General features: G+C 36.1%; 3 protein-coding genes across 7 annotated transcripts in view; 2 read left to right on the top strand and 1 right to left on the bottom strand.

Annotated features, from left to right (window-relative positions):
- The first annotated feature begins 1,167 nt into the window (after nt 1-1,167).
- LOC122407002 (phospholipase B1, membrane-associated-like) lies at nt 1,168-18,036 on the top strand. 3 transcript variants are annotated; one of them, XM_043412928.1, is made up of 6 exons: nt 1,168-1,348; nt 13,796-14,007; nt 14,207-14,383; nt 15,583-15,878; nt 16,146-16,324; nt 17,487-18,036. In XM_043412928.1, exons 1-6 carry the CDS (start codon nt 1,219-1,221, stop codon nt 17,642-17,644), a joined length of 1,152 nt encoding a protein of 383 aa, XP_043268863.1. In that variant the 5' UTR covers nt 1,168-1,218; the 3' UTR covers nt 17,645-18,036. The 3 variants fall into 3 exon arrangements, with proteins under 3 accessions (XP_043268863.1, XP_043268871.1, XP_043268881.1); XM_043412936.1 differs by lacking the exon at nt 1,168-1,348 and adding an exon at nt 12,228-12,711; XM_043412946.1 differs by lacking the exon at nt 1,168-1,348 and adding an exon at nt 13,261-13,604.
- Nucleotides 2,688-18,534, bottom strand: part of LOC122407017 (nucleoporin Nup43) — a 55,544-nt gene continuing 39,697 nt past the window's right edge. Inside the window, exons 1-8 of one of the 3 annotated variants that reach the window (XM_043412960.1) lie at nt 12,776-12,849; nt 12,580-12,697; nt 4,939-5,043; nt 4,720-4,844; nt 4,189-4,310; nt 3,464-3,615; nt 3,005-3,251; nt 2,688-2,915 (exon numbers count right to left, since the gene is read on the bottom strand). In XM_043412960.1, the coding sequence (XP_043268895.1) occupies nt 2,743-2,915; nt 3,005-3,251; nt 3,464-3,615; nt 4,189-4,310; nt 4,720-4,844; nt 4,939-5,043; nt 12,580-12,697; nt 12,776-12,834 (1,101 nt within the window). In that variant the 5' untranslated portion in view covers nt 12,835-12,849 and the 3' untranslated portion in view covers nt 2,688-2,742. Of the gene's footprint in view, nt 2,916-3,004; nt 3,252-3,463; nt 3,616-4,188; nt 4,311-4,719; nt 4,845-4,938; nt 5,044-5,156; nt 5,431-12,579; nt 12,698-12,775; nt 12,850-18,534 lie in introns of those variants that run through there. The other 2 variants (XM_043412968.1, XM_043412977.1) reach the window with 2 other exon arrangements.
- Nucleotides 7,545-9,740, top strand: LOC122406963 (cytochrome P450 9e2-like). Its single transcript, XM_043412841.1, has one exon. The coding sequence runs from the start codon at nt 7,706-7,708 to the stop codon at nt 9,272-9,274; it is 1,569 nt and encodes a 522-aa protein (XP_043268776.1). The 5' UTR covers nt 7,545-7,705; the 3' UTR covers nt 9,275-9,740.

The following is an 18,534-nucleotide window of genomic DNA, read 5'->3' as shown; positions in this document are numbered from 1 at the left end:
ACAGTTATTTCATCATTTTAATAGTAAATTCAATCTCGCTGAAGCAACTGATCGGTCATCTAAATTACAAAATAAAAGAACTTAAGATCGTGCGAATCGATAAAAAACACGAAAACACAACGTAACGAATATTAAAGTTGAAATTTAATAAAAAATAATGATTCGCTCCTTGTCAATATACATTATTTTTCTTTAATTTCTGAGATTCCTTTTTTTGACGCACCTATAGATAACCCGATAGGGAAGTCCTCGCACTCGATGTTATTATTATTAAAAAATTTGCACATGAATGAGTATTTCTAAAATTTTGCTAATTCGTGAAAAATAGTATCGAGGCAAGGGCCAGTAACAGAAAGAGTTTAGTGACGCCTGTAACATAGCTTCGAGAGTCTTGTGTATGCTCGCACGCGCGCGTGTCCGCAAGCGAGCTAAGATGCAAGCATACCCCGAGCAACGCAACGCAAAGCAAAGCACCTAACGCACGGTCCTAAAGCCATGGGGTTGTCGGCAAGCGAAGACGGACAGTCAGTAAATCTACTCCATAGCGGATAGTTTGACACAGTTCCGAGGCCGATACAGTTTCTGTATCACTTTGAAGTCGCGCAGGCAAGATTCCATGCAGATAAGTCGGAGTTGCAAACGCTGCACGCTAAGCAATGCACGCAACGCGTATAACCGCAGCTATGTACAGCATTACGAATAGTTTTTACTAGTCAAATGCTAACAATAGGACGCGAGCAACCGACCACGCGTGCACGCACGCGGGCACACTCGATTCTCTATGAAACGGTGGTACAGGTTTTGTCACTACAATTGTTTCTGTTACTCGACATATTTGGCTTATCCATTTGCGCAAAAACGGTTTTCTGGGAAAAAAACCTAGGGAAGAGTAGGCAAAGAAGAGCCCTCCCTGAAAATGGGGATATTTTTTTTCGTTTATGTTAATTTTCGTATTCAATCGGTCGTACAATTAAATAACGAATTTTTAATATAACGCGTCGGTATAAAGTTAAATTTTTGGTGAATAAAAACCCAACTTCGTTCTCGAAAAAAATACTAGCGGAAATATATAACTTTGTGATAATGAATCGCGATTACGATTTTCTGTGATACGGTGAAGTGATAACAAAAGTTAAAGGTGAAATGATAAATTCCAAACATGGGAGAACGAAAAAACATTGAAAGAAGAGTGTGTTGAAAATATGTGGAAAGTTCTTTATGATCAGAACCATGGAGCAGGATAAGAGAATCGTAGAGACAGAGGGAGAGCGAAAGGATCGTAGAGGAAGACGGAGAGGGAGAGGATCGTCGAGGAAAACGGAGATCGCTAGGATCGTGGGAGAAAAAGGTAGGAAGAAGATCGGGGCCCGTTCCTGTAACCGTGAGTTACTACACCAACGATTTTTTATTTTTTTTTAAATATGAGTGCGCGAAATATGAAAAATGATTTTCATGTTACAAATGTAGACATTCTGCCGATTGAATGATCAAAACACGTGAACGTCAGGATGACGTTTGGATATTTCATGGAAGTATTTTTTTCAAATAATGAACCGTTAGATATAATATTTTCATATTATTTATTTTCATGATCCAGTCTTGCGATTTATAGATTTACGAATAGAATGTTCTGCAGAGTTGATATGTGGTAGTTGTGCAATCAAATTTTGGTTGAAATGTTTCTAGTAAATTCTAGTAAAGATGTAAATGTGTCTTTACTCGACTGTCAACAAAGTTGAGAACTCTGTCGTCGTATCTTTTTTCTTTATCGAAGAAAGCGACCGTAGCCACATCTGTGTTAAACCCCTGGTGTTAACATATTTGGAACTAGACTCGGATGTTAGGTTAAATTTTTGGGTACATTCTACTTGGACGCTGACAGCGTTAATAGCGTTAATCGTGGCGTTAATAACGCTAATGGCCGTTTTCCTCCGACGCTGTTCAAAGTCAGTTCAATTTTTTTCATATAGTTTCGAGATAGGATATACCGAGTTTAAACTCGGATAACGTTGGAGAAAACGGGCATAAATTAGGAAAATCAAAAACAAAAATCTGTGTAGAATTTAGTCGATTTTTCTTCAATTATGAGATATCATGAATTTTTAAACGCTCAGTCAAAGCGCAATCGTTTTTGTTGGGTATAAATCTATGCATGAAGTTTGTTGCTTATTTATTAAAAAAATAAGTAAATCACGAGAATAATAGCGTAGTATGCTGCGAAACAAGATCACGCTTGCCATGGTAAGGAAGGTGTTTCGCCGTTGGAATAGTAGAGTTCAACCGCGAAACAACTCACTTGAGGCTTCGCATATGGTTAGTCAACTTTGACAAAATTTATAAAACAGAGTAGTGTGAAAAGGAAGCAACAAAATTCTACTTGATCGTCGGTAAATACAAAAAATCTAAAATAAATTTTTTAAAATAATTTTAAATTGTTTTGTTGAACGAAATAAAAATACGACGATAAATGATCAAAAAAAAAAAAACGAAAAAATCGCGATGGCAACTATTACCTTTTCCAACTACGCGAATCTACATTACAAAAAATAAGCAAAGCCGCGCAAAATACTTTGACTTAATTCTTTTTCCAAATAAAATTCTTCCATGTGATGGGTTATAATGTACTGCTGTCAAAAACCGCCAATTTCTGAAGGTAAAGTTTTATTACCACTTTCAAACATCTGTTCTTTCCATATGAAAATTACTTTATTGAATTTATCGAGAATTACAAATATTTCAAAATCAAACGCAAATATTTCGAATGACGTACATCGCCTCGTTATCGCAGCCAAACAATAATGTTGATCGATCAATATCAATGCTGTTTATTGGTTTGTGCAAGGAACCACATAATGCTGATACGTTGACTTTACCGTTATTCCCAACCGTGTTTAGCCAGTGCGTATCCGCGTCATCTGCAAGAGTAAATTTAAACGTACAAGGAAACATTTTTCATGGATCTTTTATAGAAAAAAAAAAAAAAAAAGTTCCTCACGGAACTTACCTAATTTGAGTTTCGAGTTTTGGGTACTATTCCAATGCCATAATTCACCACTTATAGAGCATGTGAATAAATTTTCTGGTCTATCGGGATGAAATAGTATTTCACTCACGGATTGAGTATGAGCATTTAATTGTGATATCGGATAAGTATTATGACGCAAATCCCACACTGTTAAACTTCCATCACCACCTCCAGCAACCACAATGTGACGTTGCGTGGGATGATGAGCGAGACTCGTAGCTTCTGTCTGCATGAAAATAATCATTTATTATTTTAACAATGGCAATCTATTTTGATCAGTTGACAATATTTATTTTTCAAAATGAAAATAAAATATGCAGTCTCGAACGATTTTCCTCATAGAAAAAGATAGAGAAATTTATGCTGTATTTTCATTATCGAAAAAATTTAATATTTTGAGAATTCGATGGTTCATGAGCATATATTGATAAAATGTACCTTTAGCTGATCGGAGAGCATGAAAGTTGTGGCTGGTTCATCATTCTCGTTTCTCAAATCCCAGAGTTTCATGTGACCTCTCAAATTACCCGTGAGTATTTCATTGTGCCTCAGAAAATCTACACAGTGCAACGAGCAGCTGTCCGCTTCTTCTACTCAATGCAAGAACACATTTTTCACAATAAATACATTTGATATTGAAATTGACACCATTTCAATACACAATGAAAATACTGTAGGTGATTTCTCCATTTGTTTAAAAAAGAAGATTCCACCTTTTAAGGATATATTGCACAGGCGATACAATGTTGCCATGCTAGAGCATGCTAAAAACATAAAAAAATTCAAAATGATCAGAATTTTATAAAATTTGGTGAACATATTCTTTAGTGCCAAATTTGACAATACAAATTTTTTAAGATTTTTCTTCTGTACAGTTATCGAGTTATTGATCACTAAAGTTCACGTGTATAAGCATAGCGTTTCCATACATATAGGTATACATTCCAGGCATAAGAAATCTGCTTTAATGCGTAATTACTCGATAACAGAAGAAAATTTTGAAAAAATTTGTGTTTTCGCACTTGATGTTGAAGAACATTATCACCAAATTTCATCAATTTCTGATTATTTCGACTTTTGTATCATTCACCCTTAACTTAGCAACATTTTTTCTCGTAAAAACTTAAAATCAAAAGAAAAGTTGTTTGGTATTTTAACCATACCTATAGTTCGAACTGGTTTTTTTTGGTTCACAGTCAATAAATTAATTCTACCATCTTCGCCGATACTGGCAATGTCCTGTTTGAAAGTGGCCAAAGCTGTACAAGACGCAGTCTCCAAAGCCCTGAAATCATCAGACAAATCTTTGCATAAATTAACTTTTAATTTACTTACAATATATTGTTTTTAAATATACGTTTTGTACATGTAATGTACAAGTAAACTGTGTGCACTCGCAACAATGATTCTCAAAAAATTAAGCAGCCTCTCAGACTCTCCACAAATGAATATGCAATTCAATAATAAAAACAACTATTGACACATGATCCACCAACCGATCAAATCATGGTTTATTCATTTCACGGAATGAAGATATTGTAAGATACATTAAAATTTTTCTAGATACTGCTTTTTTGGGAATGCTATTTCATCTAGCAACAATATGCAAAACATTTTTCATTCAACGGTTTGAAACTTCCATAAATGTCATAAAGAATTTTTTCAGTTATGAGTTAAATTACAAGAATACGTACCCAAATTTGTGAAGCGAATCCCAAGAAGCATTTTCTTTGAATTCCAAATAAGGATTCTCAGAAATTTGTAAGAGTTTCACTGATCCAATGGATGATGAGGCCACAAAACAGTCTTTGCTTACAAACTGTACATTTTTCAAATATCATACATTTATTTGTGAAAGTACAATCTTTTTTTTTGTTTTTTTTTTTTATTTTTCTGGAAAAATTTATGTATACCTGAAGTTCAGTGACGTCACCCACAAAGGGATGCGATGTTATAACAACGGGATAAACTTCCTCCTCTTCGTTTTTTTCAAATGTCCAATGGTTTATCTTGTTTACCTTGCAGAAACAAAAAATACAAACAGAACTTGAATGTGTGAATCAAAGATCATTTTTATATTCTATTATTCTTCGAGTGATATTGAAAATAATAAAATTTTGAGGTTATGTACTGGATTGTCCCAGCTCCCGGAAAGGAACGTCTTCGCTTCGGTGAAATCTTCTCGTTTCCATCTGATTTTCGAAATCTTTTCCGACGTAAATGTCCCTTGAAAGTTTTCCCCCATTTGACAATCTCTTATTTTTATAGATGAGGAATAAAAAAACGAATAAGTATATCAGATATAAGATCGTGTTTACGATTCGAATACCGCAAAGATTTTATGACAAATTTTCACCGGTTTGGCGCGCGGCGTGTGTTGTGGTGGTAAAGAAGCCAACTGTTTTATAATTTACAGAGACGAAGAGGCATCAAGAAAAGATATATATATATATATAGAAGAAAAAAATATTGAATTATACTCGCGGAACAAAACGTGGTAATCGATTCAAATATACAGCCATAATTGTTATTTGCCTTTGTAACAACTAACAACCGATATAAATATTGGGGAAACGGTCTTCTACCTGTGTTTTCACTCATATTGAAATATGTTACCCGCCTGGGCATCGTTCTAATTCGAATTTAATGAACAATTTATACGATTCAAACCCTGCATATAGAAAGGATAAGAAGAAGAAATCCTGCATGTAAGCAAACCTGATCTTTCATATAACCTAAATCCTGCATGTAAGCAAACCTGATCTTTCATATAACCTAAAATGCCAAACAAATCATCTCCTATTCAAACGAACACTGTTTTCTGCTGAATATTTACCTGACATAACAACCTTATAACTGTAAGTCGTGCTGTAAGTCGTTCACCATCGTGTTCAAAAGACTCATATAAATAAGATATACGATTTGACAGATGTAAAGTTCTAATTGTTCCCATTTTTTCCTCACAAATATATCCTCACCTAGGAATAGAAAACCATGGTCAAAGAAATTTGTAAAAAAAACGAATAGAAAATAATTTCAGTATATATTACAGCTCGTATTCACGAAACATTTTTTCATTCAAGAGGTTCAGTTAAAACTTAGGTTACTTGAATTTTAACCTACAGTAAAAACCATTTCAATGTGAAACTTGCATGTTATCTCAATAAAAGCAGCATTTTTTTCCCAATACGAGAAAAATATTTAAGGGTGAATGATACAAAAGTCGAAATAATTAGAAATTGATCAAATTTGGTGATAATGTTCTTCAACATCAAGTGCGAAAACACAAATTTTTTCAAAATTTTCTTCTGTTTAGTTATCAAGTAATTACGCATTAAAGCAGATTTCTTATGCCCGGAATGTATACCTATATATATGGAAACGCTATGCTTATACACGTGAACTTTAGTGATCAATTACTCGATAACTGTACAGAAGAAAAATCTTAAAAAATTTGTATTGTCAAATTTGGCACTAAAGAATATGTTCACCAAATTTTATAAAATTCTGATCATTTTGAATTTTTTTATGTTTTTAGCATGGTTTAGCATGGCAACATTGTATCGCCTGTGCAATATATCCTTAAGATGGCCCAATGAATTCTCGTAAGACGAGAGCGGTTACGCAACAATCTTACTGGCTAAAGGACACGTAAAATCTTATCGTTCGGGCGTTCCGGTCACGTGTGACTCGAGACTCGAGAGTAAATACTGTTAGAGTTGAGACACTACTTTTGAGTGTTCGCTCTTTTTTTTTACTTCGTTACAATCTACATTACACCGAAAAAGTAAACAGCAAAAACTTGGTGATTACTGTATAAAAACTACTTCAAAAACTCTTCCACAGTGTGCGTTACATAATATCGCATTCGTTCCCAAGAGACCACGCATAAAACGATTCTATTGGCATGCGAACGAGTTGATTGAAGCAAATAGCCCGATAATTGCGTTTCAATAAAATGACGCTGAAGTTTGCGACGTTGGAGTCCAATGAAATGATGTAAAAAAACCCTCTAATAATTTCAGTAATTCTCCAATTTCGTTCCCCGTCGAATTTTCAATTCGTTTAATTCGTGAAATAATAAATTAGCGAATTACAAATGTTTTTTTCCTTCATTTCGTTGGACTCCAACGTTGCAAACTTCAACGTCGTTCAATGAAACCGTAAATAAAGCAGCTTTGAACAATTTTATGAGCGTTTCTATTTCCATACTTTTGTTTAGCTCCTTAGACATTTTACTTTTGTGCCAATGAAAAGATTTGATGATAAGAATCCTTTTTTCTGTTTGGATGTCATTGAATGACGGAAATGGTTTCCTGGGATGAAATACAAATGCATTTTCTTCGCACGGATTCTGAATCTTGTCGAATATCAAGATCTTGCGAATGGAAAGAGACAATTTTATCTTCTATTTTATCTAGTGTTGTAATGTTTCTTCAATGCACTCGACGTCGAGCCGTTACTCCGTCTTGATCTTTCACATTTTTAAATGGCTACTGATACCATTTAATTCGACGCATGATTCAACGACTTTGTCGCTTAAAACTCGCGCAGTGCTCGATCAACGTTCCGGTCATCGAGATCAAATTTTTGCGTCGAGTTTCTAGTTGTGGCAAAGCTTGGAAAGAGCGAAAAAAATATAAAAATAGTTGAGTGCTTTATTCAACAATAATCGAAGTAATGTCATGGTTAACAATCGTCCTGTCATCCCTTATGGGATTACTCGCAATTTTTTATTTCTTCTTTCGAAAGTTGAAGAAATTTGAGAAATTAGGAATCTTGCATTTAAGGCCTTGGCCTGTTTTTGGAAACATGGGATCATCGCTATTCAAACAACGTTTACTCGCCGATGTTATCGACGAGGTTTACAAGCTCAACGAAGACGCGAAATACGTGGGTTTCTATGACTTTGGAGAGCCGGTTGTGGTCATAAAATCTCCTGATTTGATAAAAAATGTTGCCATCAAGCATTTCGATTATTTCGTCGATCACCGAGGGTTTGTCCACGATGCCGAGATGGATCCCTTCTTCGGAAACAATCTTTTTAGCCTTCGCGGTGACAAGTGGAAAGAGACTAGGAATCTTCTTAGTCCAGCATTTACGGGGAGCAAAATGAGAATGATGTTCAAGCTGATGTCGGATTGTGGAAAAAATTTTGCTCAATTTCTCACCGAGCAATCTTCATCACTCGGATCTTCCGAAATCGATGCGAAAGACGCGTTCATGAGGTATACCAACGACGTTATAGCGACTTGCGCGTTCGGCATAAGCATTGATTCGATGAGAAATCGAAAAAACGAATTCTTCGTGCTGGGTAAGGAGGTCGTGAACTTTGAGGGCTCGCTCTCCACCAAGCTTTTTTTGCTCCGCAGTTTTCCGCGGATCTCAAAGATTTTCGGGATCAAATTGATCGATCCAGCGGTAGAAGATTTTTTTATCAACGTTGTAAGAGAGACCGTAGAGACGAGGGAACGCGAAGGGATCACACGACCCGATATGATCCAATTGATGATGGAAACTCGGAAAAACAACACCGGTCAGGGCCTCGAGCTCTCAATGATGGACATGGCTTCCGAGGCATTCATATTTTTCCTCGGTGGATTTGACACTACCGCAACTCTGATGTGCTTCGCTGCTCATCAAATAGCCGCAAATCCATTGGTTCAACAGAAACTCTGTAATGAGATCGACCATGTTTTGGAGACGGTGGAGAACGCTCAAGTCACTTACGATGCTATCAACGAAATGGAATATTTGGACGCAATATTAAACGAAACGCTGAGGCTCTATCCGCCGGGTTTCTTTCTCGACAGACTGTGTGTAAAACCGTATCAACTGCCACCAGCATTGCCGGGTGAAAAACCAATTACCATCCAACCAGGTGAATCAGTTTGGTTTCCAGTCTACTCCATAAACAGAGACTCGAAGTATTTTGACGACCCCGACAGATGGGACCCTGAGAGATTCCTCGGGGCTAGAAAAAATCGTATTGACTTATCCATCTATTTACCTTTTGGTCTTGGACCGAGAATGTGCATCGGAAACAGATTTGCACTGCTTGAAACTAAAGTCATGCTCTTTCACCTTCTATCAAAATGTCATATCAAACCCGGCAGGAAAGCTCAAGTCCCTCTTAAATTGAAAAAATCCTTCATCATAACCGCTGAAGGGGGATTTTGGCTTGAAATTGAACCAAGGAATATCTCTGCTAATAATACGAAAGATTTTTCAAAAGCGAGCACCTCTTGAATCGTACAATTAGTAAAAAAAAAAAAAAAATAAAAATAAAAATGTGTTGATCAAATGTATTTCTGTTTGTATGTCGAAGTAGTGAAGAACTGAATCTACTTTAATTTATGTATAAATCGTGTGTTTTGGTGGTTTTAACTATGAATGATACTCACTGTACGAATAAGCTTTATGTCGCTGACGTTTGCAACGTTGGAGTCCAACGAAATGATGTAAAAAAACCCTCCAATAGTTCCAGCGATTCTCTAATTTCGTTACTCGTTGAATTTTCAATTCGTAGTTCTTCAACCTGCACCGATACATCGTGAAATAAAAAATTGGTGAATTGCGAATGTTTTTTTCCTTCATTTCGTTGGACTCGAACGCTGCAAACTTCAGCGTCGTTAGGCTTTCCGAAGTTCGTTTCCTATCGGGAAATTGTAAAGAGTGTTGAATAAAATTTTTCTTGAAAACAGCACAACAAAAACTTGATTTATTGTTATGATTTAATCAGCGTTTATCAATAATGCTGAAAGCCATTGAGTTGAGTGAACGATCAAGTACTTTTTGGACGCGATACTCGGGCTATCTACGTCTTCATCATTACTTCTTTATGTGGTCTTAAAAATTCGTGTAAAATATACTTTTTTTTAATTTCAAATTAGGTGTTTTTTTCTTCTGTAATTTTCCTATCAATAATAAATTCAAAAAATTTCGATTTATGCATGATTTCAAGCCATTTTGCAACCTTTTTGACTACGTTCAAATAATTATCACGGAAGCGTAAATTTGCTCATCGGAAGGTTGTCGAGAAATGATGTAACCATGCGAGAATTGTATCGAACTTTTGTGCATTATTTCATCTCGAATACTATCAGGCTCACTTTTTTTGTATACAATGATAACGCAGCGTTGATACCGCTGTTGATATACCGTTTATAACCACGCTATTCCCAATATCCAGCCGTGCTGGTAACTTGAAACTTTTTATCTCACCTCTGACTAGACCTTTGACCGAAACTTAGATTCGCTCCAATCATCGTTTACCAAATCTGTAGTGGAAAAAGATGTTGACATTTAAACCGAAAACCATTTAGAGAATATTCTTTTCAAAAAATAAATTTCTAACTGGATATCTGTAGCAATAGATTGTGTAGTTAATGTCTCACAATTTTAATCCTCGTGTGAGAAGATTTTTTCGTAAAAGCAGGTTTCGGCGGTCCGTTTTGCGCCAAAGTGAATTGCAGGTAACGAAAATTTGTCTTTAGTACTTCTAACTATTATTTTTTTTATTATCAGTGAGCAAAAAGTTGAGCGAAAATGAATAATTTTATTGTGGCTCAAAGATGATGAAAGAACTGACGATTCGGGATGCTGAACAGTAAATTGAAATTTCAATATTCAATTACCTGACCGTAGATCATTTTGTTTGGAATAAAAATGCTTTGTCGTAAACGTCGTGAATTTCACATCGATCCGGATCGTTCGTTTATTACAAAACGTGTCAGTCATTCCAATAACATCATAATGCATCATATGAAAGTGTTTGCACAGTTTTCTCGTTTCATAAAATTATCCAAACACGTTCAAACTCTGAGATATTAGACTAAGATTATGAGAAATCATGGAAATGCATCTCACGTATCGACGTATTATTTCTTGAAACGAACGAATCGTGGTATCGTGACACCCATGGCATAAAAATTGCATTGAATTAAAGAGCGCGCGGGAAATTGCATTTCGTACGTGACTTATACGCGGGACAAAGAATTCCGTTCTTCCTCATCTCAAAATTGTATGTGCGGAAAATATATTCAAGGTCTCGAAGATTCTGAGAAGAAGAGAAGGAATCAACGCGAAATGGATGCTCTCGATTCTTCGTGGAGAATTTCATTGCAGTTATCGATTTCTCTGATAATCAGCTGAGAATTGATTCTGTTTTTCGAATATATGTTTCGCAACGTTGTGAACAAAAGTTTGTGAAAAATGAATCTTTTTTATCGTCTTATCGAAACTGGAAATGGTTTTCCCAGATTGCAATGAAAAGTCAAATCACACCGTCGTGATTTGGCGAAAAAATCGTAGGAAATACATGTTTTCCCAAAAAGTATTTTTCAGGGGGTTCTCGGAGCGCGTGGCACTGTTTTCAACGGAGTCTCGAGCCGGAATGATTTTTTCTTTTAAGATTCTATGATTACGACGAGCGGAATAGTTTTTGTAGCAAATTTGGCCTGGATTAATAGATACAATGTACATAACAAAATTTCAAGCACTGAATGCAATTCGGATGAAGGATATGAATGAAAAAACGACTCGAACGACAGGATTACAATTTGCTTTTACCGCAGGGTCCGTTGTCCTTGAACGTCTGTGCAAAATAATAAATAACTCAATGCACAAGTTCATAGAAACATTATTTAATAACAGATAATGATTTTTGATATATTCAGACCTTCTCATTGGACTCTGGTCAATTATTTCAGCCCCACTACCATACAATCTATAGGAGGGCCCATGTGGCTGACGATCAATGTTACCAAGATTTTTTTTTTTCAAGGCTATTATACAAGTTTCACGTATTTCCTCGATGCTCGTAGCAACAATGCATTTTGAGTGATGATCACGCTTCAGTTTTACGCGAATCCTCGAACAATCTGACACTTGAAAATTTTTCTCAACCCATTTTCTCGTTTGAACGATATTTGCTCGTTTCAAATTTTCCTTTTACCGTTTTCAAATTTTATTTTGACAAGTATCTCCCTCCCCCCTTTTACTTAATGTCAAAATATCAATAATTTATTTTTCACGATGAATCGTATCACGGTTATTTGCACTATTTTGTTCCTCTCTTCAAACTTTGTCCACGGACAAAAAACATTTTTAGACAGTGCCAACAACATTAGAATATATCGAGCAATGAAGGAAATTGCATTCCAAGTATTCGGTGCGTCGAGTGACCATTATTCACGAAGAAATTCAACCACGATCAATTTAATCACGAAAACAATTCGTTACTCTAATGAATTGGAATGCTAAAACCGATAGAGATAACGTCTCGAATTATCTTTATAAAATTTCATTTTTTTATTCAGTAGCTCATACCTTTTTTAGAATTTTCATAATTGCTTCTTTATTATCGCATATGAGGTGCATTTTATTCTAAAGAGAAGCTCGAGAGAGACTCTTCGGAGGTTTATATCGATAAATGAAGTTCAAGCAACACTCATAAGTCCAAAACAATTAGTTGAAGTGTTTTGAAAAAAAATTGACAAGAAAAATTGATCGTAAGCGAATTAATTTATAGTGGACTAGAAAAGTGAACATACCAAATGTTGAAAAAGGTCGTGAATTGTCAGGTAGGACGGGAGACGATCGTGAATATCATCGAGAAGGTAGATATCAACGAAGAGTTCAGCGGAGGATTTCCAGCGATGTGCCCTTTCCCTGCAACGTCTCGGGTTCGTTATCACAAATTTTTTTATGGCGAATGCTCGATAAAAACTCTTTAAGGTAGTTCTGTACTTTTGTTGAAACCTTAAAAACCGGCTGAAATTGAAATATGGTGTAATAATAGCCTTCATAGTCACAGAGTGTCAAAATTTCAAATCGATTCAGCATTTTTAGTTTTCGAGATATTCGCGATTAACACTAACACCTCACTGGACAGCGCCTTGTTTACATTTTTTATTACCAACGCTAAACGGATCTTACGACTTTGAAATAAAACCAGTCGTGTATTCAGTACCATTGTAGGATTAATATTTTTTTAAATGGAAATTTTTCACCATCTAGTTTCGGAGGTATCGACTGATGAACTGAGTTAATTTTACGTGACGCGGAACAAGCGCATGAACAGCTGTGACGACGTGGCAAAAGTGCGAGGTGCGGCGAACTGATTATTAAATTCTTATTAAATTCTTTCGTTACGAAGAAATAAGATTTCGGAAAATACTTGACATTTTGACGCTCGACGCTACAATAATACTGGAGAATGACGTTGTTGTCACGATTACAGCGGCACTTTCTACATGTGTAAGAGACCTATTCGTGAATGAGGCGTGATTGCGTAGGACAGGCAGGAACAGTCTCGTGTGTGTACATACAGAACTACCTTAATCAAGGACACGAATATAAACTGGTCACAGCTTCGAACTGACTCGTTTATGATTCTGATTGTTAGATTGGTGCAAGTCCCTAAAAATACCGATATCTTGACTCAACATTATTTTTCGACTACAATCAATTCGCTAAATACAGTTCTACAAAAAAACGAATGTTTGAGGAAACCGTGCGACATTCACGAAATATTTCTAACAGGAAAAATTTTCTCAATCGACCCGCCAACCTCGAGGTTCGCTAAAAATCTTCATTCTCCAATCATATTCATCATAATTGAATTTTGATTAAACTGCAAGGACAGACTTGAAAATAATGAATCTGCGTCCTTTGTTTTTTTTTTTTTACCTTTTTCTTATTAAACTATAAGAATACTCTATGAGTTAGTAGAGTCGTAAATGTCTAACGGTTTTTCTCGGACTGCAGTCGGTCGATCGAAGGAAGTGCCAGAATCGGTGCATAAATTACGACCAGGTGACATTGATGTAATCGGGGCAATGGGCGACTCGTTGACAGCAGGGACGGGTATTTTCGCTTCAAATATATTTCACTTGTTCATCGAGAATCGAGGTGTCACAGCACTCGGTGGTGGCCAAGGAACATGGCGGGAATATTTCACAATTCCGAATATAATCAAAGTAAGTGAAAGGAAAATGATGACAAAGATTTGAGTTCCTCAATGCCAGATTCCTCCGGGCAATGGAATCTTGGAATCCAATTGATTCGATGGGCAATGAAGAAATTACATTTTATCTAGAACTCGTCGTTTGTATGCGGTTGCCAATAAAAAATTAATGACTTTCATTCATTTTTTTCCCAACGTTTCTGAGCATCCAGGAATTCAATCCAAATTTGATCGGATATGCTCCATATGATTCATTAACGCATCAGAAAGCCTCGGGATTCAATGTTGCCGAGATTGCTGCAATGTCGCGAGATCTTCCGTACATGGCTGAAAATTTGATTCGTCGGATCCAATATCATCCTGATGTTGACATGAAAAAAAGTTGGAAGGTTTGACGAAACATTCTCATAATTAATCATCGTTCAATTCATATCGAAACACCCATTTTAAAAATGGTATATTCATGCTTGAAAATCCTCTTTAACGCGTAACAGTCACCCGGGGTCCACTGGACCCCAGGCCGACTTCATGGCCCTTTTATGCTAAGATAGACTTTTTCGAATCGAACTTGTCGTGCCATCTGTTGTCGTTTGAACCCAATACATTAAGTTTGAACAATTTTCAAAGGTCCGCGTGCCGTCAGTTGACCAAGAAACCTCGCTTTGTGCGCACATGTTTTCTTTTGGGGTCCAATAAACCCCGTGTACCGTACAGTGGTAAAAGTTTCAAAATATCGGGTCTCGAATTCGTTTTTTTGTGTCAAAATGCATTCAGGAACGTAAGTATTAATGCAAGAACTAAATTATTTTTTTTGACCGTAAATAATATTCATAATCTACTAGTAAATGCCTCACGATCTCTTGACACGCGCAAGACCGTGAATTATCTCATTGAAGAGGATAAAGACGATGTGTAAACTTCGCCGGCGAATGACAGACAGAAAAACCAAAATGATGAGCATCGCATTGTGCGTCGATTGCGGAGGCCATGATAAAACTTTTTTGTTGGTCTTTTCATAATTTTCCACCGAAAATATACGACTTGTGCTGCAAAAATACTATTTTTACCATTATTTGTCGACTTAAATGCTCCACTTCCATTTTTCAACATCGACCGAAAATCTACAGTTCAAAATTCAAAATAAATATACTTTCTTCACAGCTCATGGCAATTATATTATTTTTCTTAAAAGTATAATATGTAAAGAGTAAAACGGCGTTTGATTTTTTACCATACGAGAAAAATTGAATTTTTAGCGAATTTTTTTGTTAAAAAAATCAGATTTCGTGAATTTTTTTTCACGTCGCGTTTTGACGACTTTGAAATCGTAAATAGGAGACGATAACGATTAGATCATTTAGAAAACATGTTACATTGAGGTTTGAGGGCTGATTTAACTCGATAGCTTAAAACAAACGATAACGACAACAGTTTTTGTGAGTGGGGTTCGCTGGAGCCCGTGTTACCGCGATAAGTTATTATTTGAAAGTGTGACTGTTACGGGTTAACAGCTTGAGAAAGAAAATTTGAAGAGGATTTTAGTCAATTGATGTTTCACATCATCATTCATTATTTTTACTCATTTTAGCTCATTGGTATTCTGATAGGAGCCAACGACTTTTGTTCCGACATGTGTTGGACGACCTCAGGCCCATGGAGCATACTGAATAATCATAAAAATGATTTGATCGAAACACTACGAACTCTGAAAGAAAAATTACCGAGGACGTTGGTTTCGATAATCCCACCGCCAAATTTAATCGTTCTGGCTGAGTTGCACGAAAAGTCGTTACAGTGTAAAATCACCACGGATATTGAGTGTTCCTGTCTGTTAGGCTTGCACTGGAGGCCTCTCAAGAAAGAATTTTCTGACATAATGAACGCGTAAGAATCACTATCAAAAAGATATTAGTATCGTTGCAACGAGATAAGAAATTGAGGAGATGTGTTGGTTCGATAATTGAAACCGAGACGTGTTCAGAAATTGGCTACGTCAAAACTAAATTCGCTCTTCGAAATGTCAATATGGATTTTACAAAGTTTTAATGGAGGGAATAGAATTGCTTGCAGGGGACATTAAGAAGTCATTCGAGAATAATAAAAATTCGACGAAGCATACTGATGACGAAAATTATTGGTGGGATTAAACAGTTGGCAGCGAATCGACGAGGAAGTTGCAAATTATCCGGAATTTCAAACGGAGGAATTCGCCGTGGTCGCTCAGCCATTTGCTACGAATCTCAGCTTCCCGATGAAACCTGACGGTACCGCTGAGTGGCGTTATCTGTCAAGCGATTGCTTTCATCTTAGTCAAATTGCCAATGCACGAGGTTAGTCCGTACATTTAAAATGAATGGGAATTTCAAATTCTTCAATTGGTTAAATACCCGTTTATATAGGAAATATATAAAAAACTTTCAAAGTTATCACGTTGAAATTCACTTTTGTTGTTGCTCCGTTGAGTCGAGTTTCGTATCAGGCTTCAAGGTCGTTTCTTGATCAGTTTTATGAAACAATTTTATCTCAGATTTTCACCGGACGAGAATGTGTCTACGAATAATAGTGCAAAAAATCGATCAAAGATAAAAGTTCATTTCTCGAGGAATTCGCATAAATTACAGACATTTTGAAACTTCAATACTTATTTTATAGCTTGAAAACGGTTCGAACTTCCCTCCCATGAAGGAATGAAATAAGAGAGTTAAAAATTCGAAAATATATTAATAAATTATGAGTGTGGAATGAAGAAAAAAATCTAAATGTTTTCATTGCTTCGAATCGCTATGGAGTTAAGGACACTTAATTGAGTTTATTTTTTCTCACGTTACAGTTTACCGTTGAATAACGTTCTTCAGATGGAGCTAGCGTTCGCGTCAACCGGTTTTCCATGATTATATGATTTTTTTTCTCGCACGAAGTGCAAGTGCATGGAAGTATTTCCTGAACCTCATGTCGTCGGGTTTCGTAAGACATTCTTCCGGTGACTCGATAATCAATGTTTTATTTACAAATTCAAAAAAAAAACTGAAACCGTCCGTAGACACGTTACGGTCTTCGTACTTACTTCAGTTTTCTTCGATACTTGTGAAGGAGAAATTCAAATTATGTGGTCTCGTTGCGAGGCAAGCTTTACCTTGAGCCATTTAATATGAATCGGAGAAAATAAAATGAATTTTTTAAATAGCAGTTTGCATGAATTTGGAGAACTCTATACTTATTTTCAATCCGATGGGGACTATGAGAGGAACTTGAAATTTTTCCATTCACGGCCTCGAGCGAAAAATCTGGGTGCCAAAATTACCTGTCGCGTTTCGCCAACGTGAAGTCTGACTCTGCCCCCTTTTTATTCACGCGTTCCATTTATTCTCGATGCACCAACAACGCACTGTTCCTTTCTCTCGTGAATCTTTAGGATTTCTCATGTTCTAATAGCCGTTCGTCGCACGATGTTTCATGACGTTATTTTTTTCTTTCTTGTTTTTTTTATCGCAGCTTCGATCGCCATATGGAAAAATATGCTGGAACCGGTCGGCCGAAAAACACGCGATTGGAGCGACAACGACACTCTCGCGTGTCCAACGGAATCGCAGCCCTATTTAACGACGCTGATCAATAGTTCGGAGGATTCAAATTCTTTGAAATATTATTAACAAAATTATCAGCGTGTCGAGTAAACGAAATGAAAATTATTGACAATAGACCAATGAAGTTTTTGGCTAGACGATCAAAAAAATTTTGTAATGATCGTTTAAGAAAAACAAAACGCTCACGAGTGAGCATCCTATACCAAAAAGCATGTTTTTGCCTCCGGAAATTAACTGAAAAATTTACTCGAACGGTTCGACGGTTAATTCCAAAAAACTCTAGCCGATTCTTTTTATTTATCGATAATTATGCTAACGCAGATTATAAGAAACATAGTTATGAATTATGTCACAATTCCCATTTGTTCATCGACTTTTATTACACTGAAATAATACCATATTCATCGTGGGGTGAACGATATTTACGACAATAAATACGCCATCGATAAAACTATCAATTTTTCTACGGAATTTTCCATTTATTATATTCCCTCAATGGCAATATTTCGGGATCGAATTATTTCAAATTCAGAACTTTCGTAACTGTGTATATGAACGATTTCAAGATCTTTAATTCCGTTGCTCATCGCACTGTTCGATTGTAGATTTTAATGCAAATGGTTAGTTTTTTCATCCGCGTTTGCGTACAACATTCCTTTCATTCACGTTATATTTCTCTTAATTTAAATATGCAAACTATGAAATTGGCATTAAATCAATATTGTTTTAACCTAGCTAACCATTGGAGACAAAGCTTCGACACGATCGGACAATGGTCATTCCGTTCGCAAATCAATGGAAAAAAATACATTTTTTGAAGGTTTCCAAGGCAGTATGACAGGAAAATTTTTAAAAATTCAAAAAAAACGATATTCTGATACTCTGACAATCCTTCAACATTTTTGCCACTTGGAATCTCACAGGTCATGGGATTTTATAATCATCTGAATTTGTAA

The sequence above is a fragment of the Venturia canescens genome, chromosome 1 (genome assembly GCF_019457755.1).
Source record: "Venturia canescens isolate UGA chromosome 1, ASM1945775v1, whole genome shotgun sequence".
NCBI lineage: Eukaryota > Metazoa > Arthropoda > Insecta > Hymenoptera > Ichneumonidae > Venturia > Venturia canescens.
Note: the sequence above shows the minus strand (reverse complement) of the source record. Positions and strands in the feature narration are given on the sequence as shown.